Consider the following 14,531-nt stretch of genomic DNA (forward strand, 5'->3'; position numbering starts at 1 on the left):
GTGACGTCGGTGCCAGGAGTGACCATCCATGCCCCTCCTTTGAGCACGTCTGCCCCTGCCTTCCCCGAGACTTTGTCAAAGTGACCTTGAAGCACTTGCATGGTGTAGCTCACTCTGCCATCTGTGTGTCTGCCATGCTCAATATCCTGCACATCTGCACCTACTGGACCCATGCCTGTGTCCCGTGCCAGCACTCTAAAGTAGACAGGTACATGGTCCCATCACCTCTCTGCCACAGGTAAAGCATTGCTTCTCCCACATCCATATGGATGTTGCAGGGCCTCTTCCATCATCCCACAGCCACCAGAATCTCCTTATTATCGTTGATAGTTTCACCCGGAGGCTTGAAGCAGTACCTCTATTCGACATAACTGTGGACACAGTGGCAGAGGCCTTTGTATACAAGTGGATCTCGCATTTTAGGTGTTCCCGCCACATCACCACTTATCATGGGCAGCATTTCACATTTTGTTTATTTAAGACACACATAGCAACTTGCAGCACACTAGCGCGCTTCGTAACAAGCTGTCGCACTTCCTCTAATGGTATGGTGGAGCAATTACACAGGTCTCTAAAAGCTGCCCTCACATGCCACTCTGCAATCTGGTTTACTATGCTGCCTCTATTCCTCTTAAGTTTGCCGGTGGCCCACAAGGCGGATTTAGGCACGTCCACCACTGGATTTGTGCATGGACAGCTGCTCACCCTCCCATGTGACCTCATTGAGCTACACCCCTTGCCACCCATGACCTGAATCCTGGCCTTCATGCAGCAGCTCCATGAGTCAGTGGTGTGCCTGCACCTGATGCCTCCCAGGTGACACAACAAATGCCAGCCCTTTGTGCACCAGGATCTCAGCACATGCACACATGTGATGCTCCAGGTGGACACCAGCCAACTGCCACTGCACCCACAGTACTCAGGCTCACGCCTTTTCCTCTCATGTAGCACAGAGATGTTCTCCTTGCTGCTGAAAGGCACCACCACCAAGGTCCCAACTGATCACTTGAAGTTGGCATATATGCTCGACCTCCTGAGCCTGTGCACACCACCAGCCATTGAGATCAAGGTGGCAACAAGCAACGATGATGGCACCTCAACCAACACCGCTGATCCATGTGGCAGCTTGTGGGACTCAAGGCTGGAGGCTGCCTTGCCATTTGCCCAGCCAACCAACCCGACAGAGCTGCCGATGACATCAGCTAGCCCACTCTCGTCGTTGGACCTTTCCTCTGCTACTGCACCTGAGTCATCAGTTGGAAACACCATGCCCCCATGGCTTATGTAGACAAATGTGTGAGAAATGTATTCCCCACTGATCAGTGGGGAATACATTTCTCACACATTTACCCCACTGTGAGATGAGATAGTCAGTGCCTTCACAAAAAACTGTTCACTGTTGCCTATGGAACCATGATTATACTCTGGTATGCACCTCTTCATCTGAAGCAAATTGAGGGCAATGGACGCCTTTCTTCAGGGCAGCAGAAATATGGAAATTGCATGGGGAGAGATTGGGGCTGTTCGGAGGATGTGTAAGGACTTCCCAGTATAGTCAAAACAACCTTGACAACATGTGAGTGGGCACCAAACTGTGCGTTACATCTTTATTTATACTGTGCAAGCCACCATTCGGTTCAAGGCGGATGGTACATAGCATGCCAGAATTATGTTCCCCCTCCCTTTATCAATTTCAGAAGGTACTCTGGAGGAGAGATTGTTGATACCCTTGTGTATAAACCAAATTTCTCTAATTTTACCATTGTGGTAGTTAAAAACAATCCATTTTGTAGACAGTAATATATCTCTTCACTCATTTGGATTTGCATTTCATTACAAATTTCTAACATCGTTATCTTCCTGTATACAACTACTATATTCATTTACCAGTATATGTGTTTATTTTGTTCACCACAATATATATGACAGTGCTGTAATAGTATCCAAAAAAGAATTATAAAATTTCAGAATTTTGGATTTAAATTAAAGGAAGGAAAATGGAAATGCATTACAATATAGAAATAATGCAAGGCAATAGTAACATTTTGTGCTAAAGAGAGTTGTTGTTTGTATTTGGGCAGAAAAATGAGGAACCATAAATGGGAAGAATGTACAGGTGAATGGAGAATAAGAGATTTATTTATTTAATCGTATGGCTAGGGTCCCCCGCCGGGCAGGCCATTCGCCGGGTGCCGGTCTTTCAATTTGACGCCACTTCAGCGACCTGCAGTCGATGAGGATGATAGGATGATGATTGAGGACAGCACAACACCCAGTCCCTGGGCGGAGAAAATTCCCCAACCCAGCCAGGAATGGAACCCGGGTCCAGAGGATTGACAATCTGTCACGCTGACCATTCAGCTACTAGGGACAGACAAAGAATAAGAGATGAGGATAGTAAGGGGGTATCAAAGCATCTGAAGGGTAACGAAGTGCAAGAGATTATGGAGCTGATGTGAAAGCCAGCAATTGACGGGATTTGTAAACTGAGAGTAAGTGGACGACTGGAATGAAGCATATGCTTCCCATTTATGAAATCCTGGTTTGTAGTGAGTAAGAGAAAATATTCAAAAATCTCTTGCTTATTGAAATATGTTTTTCAGTTACAATCTTCATACTGTAAACAAGACTGTTTTAGAAGATACCCATAGCTCAAATTGTTTGTCTCTATTGTTTTTTACTTAGAGCCTTATTATTTTCGTTGTGATATAGAATAATTAACAGAGAATTATGACAGTATCCTTTCACAGGTAGCATTCTGCATGATAAAATGCATCTCATGTGTCATCGGCATAAAATATGTAATATCATAAGTATTTATCTCAGATTGATGGCAGTCATAAGGCCTACAGACTACATGTCAGGGAAATGATTTTACATGGTATTTAGTGAGAATGCTGCAAAAATGATCAGGCATTGGTCTGAGTGGAAAAATTGTAGTACACTAAAGGAAATTATAGTCTTAACAGAGAAACTGACGGACAAATCTTTGACTAAGACTGTATTAGTTTTCCTTGCATTTGGGAGTGGATGAGTCAGTTTATAAGCAGCGAAGATTACATTAGCTGTTTGTTTTCAATTAACATTCCTGGAAGAAAGGAAACGGTAGAGAAAGACTTAGCCACTGATTATGGTTTGTTTCCAGAATCAAGCTATCACTCTGAGGTGGAGTGCTTGTGTTTATAACTTCTTGTGAGCTTTTATAACTTTATCAGAAATTCAAACTTTGTGTGGACCAAGATTAGCAGCCAAATATTTACATTTGACGTTGGACACACCATTAGCTGAACCACCCAAGTTGACATTGCAGTACAGCTCACAGATTGAGTCAGAGAGATCTTGTAGGATTTGAAGAGCAGTGCCCGGACATCTGAAAGCAGTATGAAGTAATTTTCGAACAAACTGGAAAAAAACATTTTTGAAGATTAGACCATTTCTGAGTCACGTATGAAATACTTGTAATCTATTAGTTGTCTGTAGCCAATGCCTAGCATGGCAGTCAGGTAATTATAAAGTAGTTGGTTTGTATCTCACTAGTACAATATCTCATATTTATCTATCATAAATATCATATTTACTAACAAATAGAAATGTTGATTAACAAATACAGAATCATATTTTTAATAATAATAACAGATTTTTATTTTTAATGACTAATTGCACAAAAATGCCAGTATTCACAATGAATTAAAATTTAGTACAAAAATACAAATGCCAAATATAGAAATAAAAGTTTTTTTTTATTTCTGGAGTTTGAACAGTTGTTTAACGACAAGGCATTTCTCATTCCTGTATCAAATGTTGATTTCCTTCAAGTGACCAGTAATTAAAAATTACAAAATGTTATTTTTTAGGAAAAAATATGATTCAGTATTTGTTAATCAACATTTCTATTTGTTAATAAAGATGGGATTTAAATAAAAATAAAAAAATGTGTGATTATTAAAATCTGAACCACGAACTTTACAGCTATCAGGCTTTCATGGCTACACACTCAGTTACCGAAGGCTATATTATTAAATTACAAATACTTTGTACTTAACAGTACATGGAAATCTTCTTATCTTCAAAGACAGTTTTTTTCCAGTTTTTTTAAATTGTTACTTCATACTACCTCAGAAAATTAAGTCCAGGTAATGATCTGATAAGTATGGAAAAAAGTAAAGAGGGTCAGTTCATAAGGCCCCCTTGTTAGATACATTCTGGTGGCACACAGTTTTCATTTCTCAGGAAATTACTTTATGATCTACACTATGTTGCAAAGTAGTGACATGTGCCCCAGTTCTGTAGTCATCAGTTTTCTTACATTATGTAATTACAAATTATGCTGAAGCAGGGCAGTGTGCTTAATTCTATGCCATACAGTACACACAGAGGCACAAAAAAATTCAGTGACCGAATTTGTTAAAATTAAGAAAATTCATGATAGTTTTATTTTTACTGTTCTTGGTAAAATGGGTAATTCAGAAGACTTCAATTTTTATTACATAATTTTCTTATCTGATTACAATTTAGTTGAATAGGTATAAAATATCTATTAGGTTTATTGCTGTCAGTGATGAGTTCCTTAGTTTAACTTATTTGCATTTCATAAATTTGTTTTAGGTATACACCTCAGAAGGTAGAATTGGACTTCAAACTTCAACCATTTTTACCAGAATTCATTCCTGCAGCAGGAGACATTGATGCATTTCTGAAGGTTCCGCGTCCTGATGGCCAGTCTGATGGTACAGGCCTTCACGTTTTGGATGAACCATGTGCCTGCCAAAGTGAACCTGCAGTTCTACACCTGCAACTGCGAGCTGTTGCTAAGCAATCATCAGGAAGTGCTGTTGTTAGTCTTTTATATTGGCTATTAATCATTAAATCCTACAAAAATATTTATAATTCAATTATACAGTGTAACAGTATTATCTTGTGAATATAAAAATAGTACACTGATTTAATTTATGCAACTATGTGCACAGTGTGTAGGGGGAACCGAAGGGCTATGGAATAGTATTTTGTTGGTGACTTAAAAAATATTGTGTCTAGGCTACAAATGGCAAGGAAACACTGAAGAAAACTCTCAAGATTTTGAAGGGAATTGTGAGGCACTTGTGAAAATATGCAGGCTCATTAGTTGATATAAACAGGAATGACTAATATTAAACAAAACATGTGATGTAGTTGAGTCAGATAATTCAAAGTCAAGAAAAAGGAAGATTAACAGCAGAAGATCTGTGTATTTATGGTCTGTGCAAATTATGTTACTAGTTTGCTGAAAAGTAGGATCTGTAATCAGAGTGTTGATGCCTGTTTTGAATACTGTTGTTTCCTTGTTGTTTTACATGCAAACAAATAGTTAAAGTAACCACCTTTTCTTAGTAACTTGCAGCATCTTCTTTTGCCATATGTTGATGGTGACTCATCGTAACATTGGCTCTGTAAGTCACCTGGAGCGTTCCAACATTCCCACAGAATGCTGTAAGCAAAAAAACTAATACACTTACCGTGGCCATGCTTGCCTGTGAGGAACAACTGCAATTGTATCATTTTATCCAGTGTACAGGTTCCTTCCAGACTCCACCAGCTTGAAATGTAGCCTACAGATAAGAGGGATTCATTACTCAGAGCTCCAAGTGCAGTGTGCTGAACTATGCCTCTGGAATGGATGAAATTGTTCTGTGACCCAGTCAATTATTATTCCAACATCAAACATACAATCCTGGTGTTCCAGCACCAGTGTCTATCTATGTGCTTTGTAATGTGCACTTAACAGATGTAGTTATGTAGCAGCATTATAAGTAGATAAGAATATGATCATTATAAATTAGCAGCAATAATAATAATATACTTACTAGACTGTAAACTTCCATTACCTGTATCTGAAGAATCAGAATCATTAGTATGAGATGATTCACCTTCTCTCAATGTTTGCGGTAAAAACTCTTCCTCTGAATCGTCAGAAAAAAGTCCGCCACCATCCTAATCACACTCCGTAACTCTGCAAGAATCTCTTCATCTTGTAAATACTCTTTCCGTTTCCTTTCAATCTTCAGCTCACAATCACCTTTGAAAGGCTGATTCTTACAAGGGAATGATGAACAAGGTGAATTGAGTCCATTGTTGTCATTTCATATGGCAATAATATGAATAAAAGTAAATTAGTGCACTACAGAGTAAAGTAGCTGAGGCTTGAGAATGCATGAAATAATGTATGGCATAACTATAAACAAAATTATAGCTTTTTTCTAAAGGGGTCAATATGACCCCTCTGGACATTAAAGGTAAAACTGAAAAAAAAGTGGTAATCGACTAGGCAAAATACACTGTTTTTAAATATAATGAAAGTGCATGCCAAATACATAAATGTCATGAAAGTAAATGTCGCTTGAATAATTCTTCAAAACACAGCTAGCCCTAAAAAACCGAAAAGAGTCATTTTGACCCCTCTGAGCATTCAGGTATTAAACAACACTGTCAGCACAAGGCACTGTGCAGGATGATGGTGGCTCAACAAAAGCCAGGGTAAGGAACCCTGCAAGAAGAAATAAAAATTCCCTATGCAAGTCTGTGTAAAAGGAAGCAGGAAGTCTGAAACTGCATAGAGATATGCATAGGGTTAAAAACACAATACACAACAGGTGTGAGTCGCTGATGACTGAGCACACGGAAACGGCAAAAGGAGCAAGGCAAGGTCCACAGTGGTTGAACTTAGCATTAGAACTGCCCCACGCAGCTTACTGCCACCAGCAAGTAAACACTTCTGTCAGCAGGTCAGCCCATAACATGCATTGCGTGCAACCCCTGTGGCAGTTGTCCACATTGTTCTGCTGCAATAACCATGGTAGGGTACTACATCCCTCCCATCTGAAAAGGCCACATGAGGCTGAAAATGGCCAGACTTAGGCTGCAACATCTGGTACAGAACTGGAGAAAGATCCTGAGACCTGGGCAGCAGATCAACCACTAAAGGAGGCAATACTAATTCCGCTTTCGCTTCCAGAGGGGAGGACAGATACGGAGGCAGAAGCTGTGATTGGTCCAGTGGCAACGACAGTGCTGGAGGTGACGTCGCATCCGCTAGTGAGGAGGGAGAGGAGGCTGAGACGGAGGAGGTTGCATCAAAATTTGTGAACTTCACATCAGGAGGCATGGCAACTAGCCTAGCAGGGGTCTAAGGCCACAGGCAAAGGGAGGATAGCACAGGGTGCAAATGAGGTGGCAGTGGAGAAGCATACTGCTGCAAGTGGTAAACTGCACCTGGAACAATGTCACGAACACCCCTGCAGCTCAGCTGACTGAAAGACTGTGGCGGCGATGACCCAACAGGGTGCACATACCACTGATTTGCATGCCGTGTCAGCTGCACCTGACCGACATACTTCACAAACAATTCGTGACCTTTGTTGCCCACCTGACATCTGGCAGCCACCCCTGGTGCTGGCTGGAAGACTGGGCCCAAACGGCAGCCCCAGCGGGAAAATGCTGTGAACCACAGTGGTCTGGGGTATGCGACTCAGGGTACAACAAATCCAGAAGCCCACAGCAGCTGCCACCCATACAAATATTCCGCTGGACTTCACCGATTGACCATCACTGCCTGGCACATAACCAAAAAATTCAATAATCCATTGTTGTGTGAAGAGGCAGATACAGACTTACTGATTTAGATCTTGACTGTGTGCATGAAGTGCTCCACCTCTGAGTTAGAAGCCAGATAAATTGACTGGTATTCGGATGTTGAATAAAGTTGTGCATGCAAAAGTCTTCAAATGCCTACAATGGAAATTGCTGACTGTTATCAGTCACAAGGTTCCTACGTGATCCATAGGTTGCAAAAATGACCAATAACTAGTGAACAGTGGCAGCCAACAATATGGAGGGCAGCTTGGCTATATATGGGAAATTTGAAAAAGCATCAACCACCAACAACCACATGCTGTCCAGAGATGTACCCACACTGTCCCAAGGGTGCTCTAGGACTGGACAGTTGGAAAGCTGGGACAGCAGCGCAGCCTGGTTCTGTCCACAGGCCCTACAAGGCCACACAAGATGTTTGATGTCACAATCAATCAGCAACTAGTAGACACGACATCACGCCCACACCTTCCTATGAGCCATAGCTCAGTGTGACGCAAGCAGCAACTGGAGTATGCAGGGATGCAGCAATGGGGAGATGACCACTCGATAGAATTTCTCCTCTGTGGCAAATCTGAGGAGCCCTTGAATAATGCTTAGTTGACAACATAGCAGAAAAAAACATATGCTGCGCCAGATCCGCACCTGCAGAGAGATGCTCCGGCCAACCCACTTGGACAAGCAGCCATGGTGAATGCAAATTTTCACACTGTCAACAGAAAATCTGACAAAGTTTGCTGCAAGCTCCATTGGAACCAAAAAGGCCCCTCCAATCGAACTACCACTGACAGTTACGTTAGTGTATCCGCATTTGCAAACCAGGCAGTGGAGCATTAACAAATGATATAGCAACAATTAATGAGAATGTGGGCCCACCTCTGCAGTCAGTGGACAGTCCTATCTGGTAACTTGAAATGAGGGCTAAAGAAGGAAACCAGGAGCTTGTGGTTGGTGATGAGGAGGAACCCTGCCCCATGCAAGAAAACCTGAAACTTTTTAATTCAAAAAAATAGCTGTGCTATGGACTGTTGATTGCCATTCAGCTTCCAATGGGACAGAACCACACCAATGCCATACTGGGATGCATCACAGGCCAGGGTTAAAGATTTACCCTGTGTAAAAGAGGCCAAACAGGAAACAGAGCACAAATGTTGCCTGAGGGACTGAAAAGCCTATTGACAACCTACAGACCAGACAAATGTAATGCACTTTTGGCGAAGCCAGTTAAGATAAAGCCAGATGAGCATGACCTGGGGAATGAACTTAGCATAAAAAGATATCTTGCACAAGAAAGTCTACACCTCTTCACTTTCTTAGGCAAAAGCAAGTTGACAATGGCTTTGATGTGTTTGTCTTTAGGGACAAAGCCATCATTGCTAAGCACATGCCCAAAGAAATTTTCCTTTGGAGAGAAAAAACTGCACTTTTTCCAACTTGCAACAAAGGCCATTCTCCAGAAGGCATTGAAAAATTTTCTGTAGGTTTCATAAATTCTCCCTCATGTAGAGCCCGTACCCAGATGTTGTCAAGGTAGTTAATACAACAGAGAATGTCCTGGATCATCTGCTCCAAATAGCATTGATAAATTCCTGGCACAGATGAGATTCCAAAAGGCAAATGATTAAACTGGTAAAGCCCAAAGGGGGTATTGAGTACCAAGAAAATCAGATAAGCTGTGTCCAATGGCAACTGCAAGTATGCATTGCTGAAGTCAGTGTGAAAAATACAATCCCTTAGTTAACTTCATCAACAACTCCTCTGGCTGCAGACTTTCAAGAATCCACGTGTGTTTAAAATTGTTACAAAGACACATGTTGCCATAGGGCTTGCAAATCAACACCAAAGGGGTGCCCCACTTACTTGACGAAACAGAATAAACAACACTCTTATCATGTCGACTCTATAACTTGGCCGTTACGTTGTCAAATGTGAGAAGGGAATGGGGTGGGGTTGACAAAATTTAAGCTTAGGAGAAATGTGTATCTTGACAGTTTGTGCCCTGTCCAAGGTATTCCAAAACAGCTGGTTCTATGACTGTGGTAAGAAGTCCAAATCTTGAACAGGGACGGACTGAGACATTAAATGGACCTTGACAATTATGTGCAAGCCAAAGCATCTTAACCAAAACTATTTCCTGCCAATGGGGAATTTACCACTATCAGATTTGCCATTACACATTCTTATAATGTGCAGAGACAGAGAATTGTCACTCAGACTAGTACACTGTTGCAGGCTTTCAGATAATGATGAAATGAGGTGGTGGCCCTCAACTACGTACCCTCAGACTCAAAGTTGAAATATTAAAAGTTTTCGCTGGTTTCGTTGTCTAGGGGCTGGGATACGTAGTTGCTGCATTACAAGCAAAATACTGCTGAGTCTACAGTATACAATATGAATATACACATGAATCGAATGGTTGAAGGTTCCTATCACTTGGAAAACGCGAATGTAACGTAGAAATTTATAAATAAAAGATTTGCAATAAATAAAACCTGCAAGAACTATCTTAATGACTTTTAATGATGAGTACGATGGTAGAAGTACTTTTGAGAATGTGGTATATTTCTGCAGAGCACTTATTGGTGTCGATGGTCCAGCAATCAAATAAAATATAAGTTGAATAACAGGGAAACAATAGATTCCTACTGCATGTAATTAGTTATGAACGACAGCATAGCTCACGAGATATATACTTCTAAATGCGTACTATGTCTTCACTGTAGAAACCTCAGAAATCTCACAAGTCCACACTCCAAAGTATTTCTATCTCTTGTGACCACGCGCAAACCACTCCTCATTCCAAGTCTCTCTCCGTGAGTGTGCGTCTGTCACGCCGTCGCATCCAGTACTTCTCGTGTCCTGTGCTGTACTCTCTACTGTGTCCTCTCCGGAAACGGTGCTCCTCTCCCACCTCCATATGTCTCTTCACGCATCCTTTTTGGAAATGATCACTGTGTTTGGCTAGAGCACTCCCGCCCTGTCTCCAAGCCAATGCACATGCACAAACATAATGAAACACTTTTGAAATACTGGATTTACATTTAAATAACTTGAAATTAAATAAATATTCCTATGGCTGGACAATAAACATGCTCTAACACACATTATTAAATACATAATCAAATCAAATAAACATATATCAAAGGAATAGAAACAAAAGGTAGGCTAGTAGTCTAATGCCTCTTTGCTTTCTAAAACACAGTAAATATTTAACCAATTTCTTCATAAATAGGATATATCGAATATAAAAAAAGACATAGACAAGTAAATATATTTATAAGTGTGCTGCCACCATTTTTTCATGTCACTGTGGAGTATTTATAGCCTGACATGATCGATAGTAATCGGTCATTTTGACCTCCAATACCTCATGTGCTATTCAAGTTACATTCCTGTAATTTATACCAATTTAGGTTTACATTAATAGCTTTCTAAAGACACGTCGATCAGCAAATTCGGATGAACTGTTTAGATTTTGGAAATTGGTTGCTGGGAGTTATTTGTACAATTTACAGTCAGATACTAAACTTTAAACTAATGAAGATATTGAAAATCTGATTACACTATCAGAATCATCGTGCAAATAATGGTAATGTACATGTTTCTTTTTGAGGTATCATGACTCATCTGGTTACTATTAATTTCTATATGAACTGTGAAATGTCTGCCATTAAGGTTTGACAGTGTCCACCAGCTTTGGCACTCCCAGCGTGCCTCCTTCATCGACACAGCATCACCATGGAATTCCCAGCCATGCAGCTGGACCACGCTCTGGGGCTACCCCTCATGCTCAGCTAACGTTCGGCACCACATGGTTGCTGCCGGGCCACAGCCCGCTGAGAGGCACCCACGCCAACTTCGAACTTAGAATATTTCCAGGGTGCCACAACTCGTCTGTTACCTCACACTATAAGACACAATTTGATGTTCAAATGGTTCAAATGGCTCTGAGCACTATGGGACTTAACACCTGAGGTCATCAGTCCCCTAGAACTTAGAACTACTTAAACCTAACTAACCTAAAGACATCACACACATCCACGCCCGAGGCAGGATTCGAACCTGCGGCCGTAGCTGTCGCGCGGTGCGCCTAGAACTGCTCGGCCACCACAGCCGGCCAATTTTATGTAATCACAATACCAGGCAGCCCAAGAGCATCTATGTATCTAAGATAATGAGGCTGACTGTCAGTGTTATGTGTACTTGACATTCAGCCCGTCACCCATACACTACCAACATCACCAAAATACACTGGGCTGACATGTGTGGAGCATCAGAGACAGCCATAGACACCAGTGAAAACACATGGACATGTGATGATCAACCCAACGCACTGTTGCTAAAAGGTCCACCTGAAGGCATACTCTACATATTGGCTCCATGTGTGCATACTCCCATTGAATATGTCCTAAAAGACAGTCAGGGCAGCACCACCAGCGTGCCCAATGAGCAGAAGGAGAGTGACACAAAGGACTTGAAAAATACACAGGTTATGGATTATAATGCTGCAGTTAGTGTCAACCTTTCGAGCTCAGTGTGGGCAAAGATGGGCAATGCCGCAAGGTCATTGCAACATAATCATCAGTGATGTCAATGCTTGGTGACTCAGGGCTGTGTTACCTGCCAATTGTTGGAAATAACATCTCTTGCCACTGCTACCGTAAGCTCATGCAATTATGCAGTCTGGCCAACACTGGCTAAAAGAGGATCAGACAAGGTCAACTCTTAGTTTGGACCTCAGGATCAGGTGCTAACTGGATATTCATGTCTCAAATCAGCAATTCTGCATATGGTGTAGCACATTTGGGACACCTAAAATAACATTTACTTGAGAGATCCTGCTAATCAGCGATTCAGGATGCATATAACTGTGGGGGTGCTGGTGGTGGTGGTGGTGGTGGTGGTGGTGGTGGCAATGGTTATACTGCAACTGTGCTACCACCATATGGGTTTAATGTCTGAAATAATGCATAAGCAACCAACAAAGTTCGCCAAAGAGGGGTTTTTCAAGCTCAGTGGAGGGCCTCAAATTTTGCACAACTTCATTCACCCCTGCACTGCTAGACAGTAACAAGAGGGCTTTGCTGATTGAATTGATGATACACCCTTACCTGTCAGAGCAGCAAGAACTGGTGCAGGTAATTTTCCCACCTTTTTATGACTCATCAAAACCACCAAACAGTGACAGGGGTGGGGAAGAAAACTGCACAGCAAGTGTCTGGCCTGCCACTTGTCTCCCATGGGCATGAAGCAATTTTGCATTCTGATTTAGCAGCTCCTGCATCTGCTCACATTGCTTTTGCTGCTGCTTCTTCTCTAGGTGCAACTATCCCTGCCAGCATTGCAGAAATGCCAAGTCTGTCGTGGCCCAAAATTGATGCTATGAAAAGGGAAGAAAAAATATAAGCATTACATGCATAAGAATCTTATTTGTCATCACTTTAATATCTGTGCAGGCATGACAACACTGTCAGCACAAGGTACTGCTACACAATGAAAAATTGTAAATTTTTGTCTTAAGTTTTATTCCAGCTGCTGCCAGAAAATAAGAAGCCAGATGGGCCTGATGTGCTAATAAGTAAGCCAGTGGGCAGTACTGCAGACATTATGTCAAACACTCTACAGCAGGAGTAAAGTGCACAAAATGGTAGAAATGTGCTGCTGTTGCTATGGAGTCCATTGCAGCTCTAACATAGCAAGTGCAAGTGTAGCAGATGAAAATTCTCAACAATAACTGGAGTGTGGGGAATTCCTTCATAGATTTGAGACTTGAAAAGCTAATCAGTTTCAATCACAGTCTAAGTCAGTGGAAAATAAGGAAGAGCTGGAGGTGGCTTCTTCTTCTTTTGATCCTGTGATTGCTGCACTTATCAATCGCCTTTTGGGTATAACACTGGAAGATTTTTAGTATTTGTTAGTATTAAATGGCACCTGCAGCAATGAGCGGTTCATAAGAAGAAGCCCTTCATGCCGCTAACTTCCATTTAACTGGTGATGCCAAAACATATTTTTTGTGTGAGGAGACCTTCAGTAAGGTACATTCATTTCAGCAGTTGGACACTGGACTGCACTAGCATTACCAAAAATAAAGCAGCATACAGTTTTTTTCACAAGAAGCTCAATACTTTGTCTTTGAAACATAATGAGCTGGTGAAATTCTTTGTCAGACAAGATTACAAAGGCAATGTGCAGACGAGTGTAACAGTGTAACCCCAGATGTTTGTGTGGTAGAATAATTATGGTGTACACATACATGGAAACGGTGTTTGTGCAGCAGTTTCTGACACAGTGTAACTGAGGCGGAATAAGGGGAACCAGACAGCATTCGCTGAGATAGATGGAAAACCACCTTATCCACAGACTGGCTGGCACACTGGACCTCGACACAAATCTGCTGGGTGGATTTTTGCTGGGGACCAGCATGCCTTCCTGCCCGGCTAGCCGGGTGGGCAAGAGTTGGATGGTTCACATTGGTCTGTGTACAGAAGCACAGTGCGCACAAGTAATATTAATGGAGAATACACTGAGGTGTCAGAAGTTATGGGATACCTCCTAACATCATGACAAACCTACTTTTGCATGGTGTAGTGCATCAGCTTGACATGGCATGAATTCAGCAGGTCATTGGAAGGCCCATGCAGAAATAATGAGCCAACAGGATTCATGTCAGGCAATCTGGTTGGCCAAATCATTTGCTTGAATTGTCCAGGATTTTCTTCAAATCAATAGCGAACAGTTGTGACCCAGTAACATAGGGCATTGTCATCCATAAAAATTCCATCGTCATTTGGGAGCAAGTAGCTCAGCATAACCATTTCCAGTCAATGGTCGGTTCAGTCAGACTTGAGGAAACAGTCCATTCCATGTAAACACTGAACACACCACTGTGGAACCACCACCAGCCTGCA

At 41.8% G+C, this 14,531-nt stretch overlaps 1 protein-coding gene across 2 annotated transcripts in view; it reads left to right on the plus strand.

Annotated features, from left to right (window-relative positions):
- The window catches only part of LOC124776821 (intraflagellar transport protein 46 homolog), a 147,362-nt gene that overhangs the window by 93,767 nt on the left and 39,064 nt on the right, over positions 1–14,531 (plus strand). For both annotated transcript variants that reach the window (XM_047251976.1, XM_047251977.1), the window contains one exon: positions 4,606–4,834. In XM_047251976.1, the coding sequence (XP_047107932.1) occupies positions 4,606–4,834 (229 nt within the window). The remainder of the gene's footprint in view (positions 1–4,605; positions 4,835–14,531) is intronic.

This window comes from Schistocerca piceifrons, chromosome 2, assembly GCF_021461385.2.
Source record: "Schistocerca piceifrons isolate TAMUIC-IGC-003096 chromosome 2, iqSchPice1.1, whole genome shotgun sequence".
Taxonomy (NCBI): Eukaryota; Metazoa; Arthropoda; class Insecta; order Orthoptera; family Acrididae; genus Schistocerca; species Schistocerca piceifrons.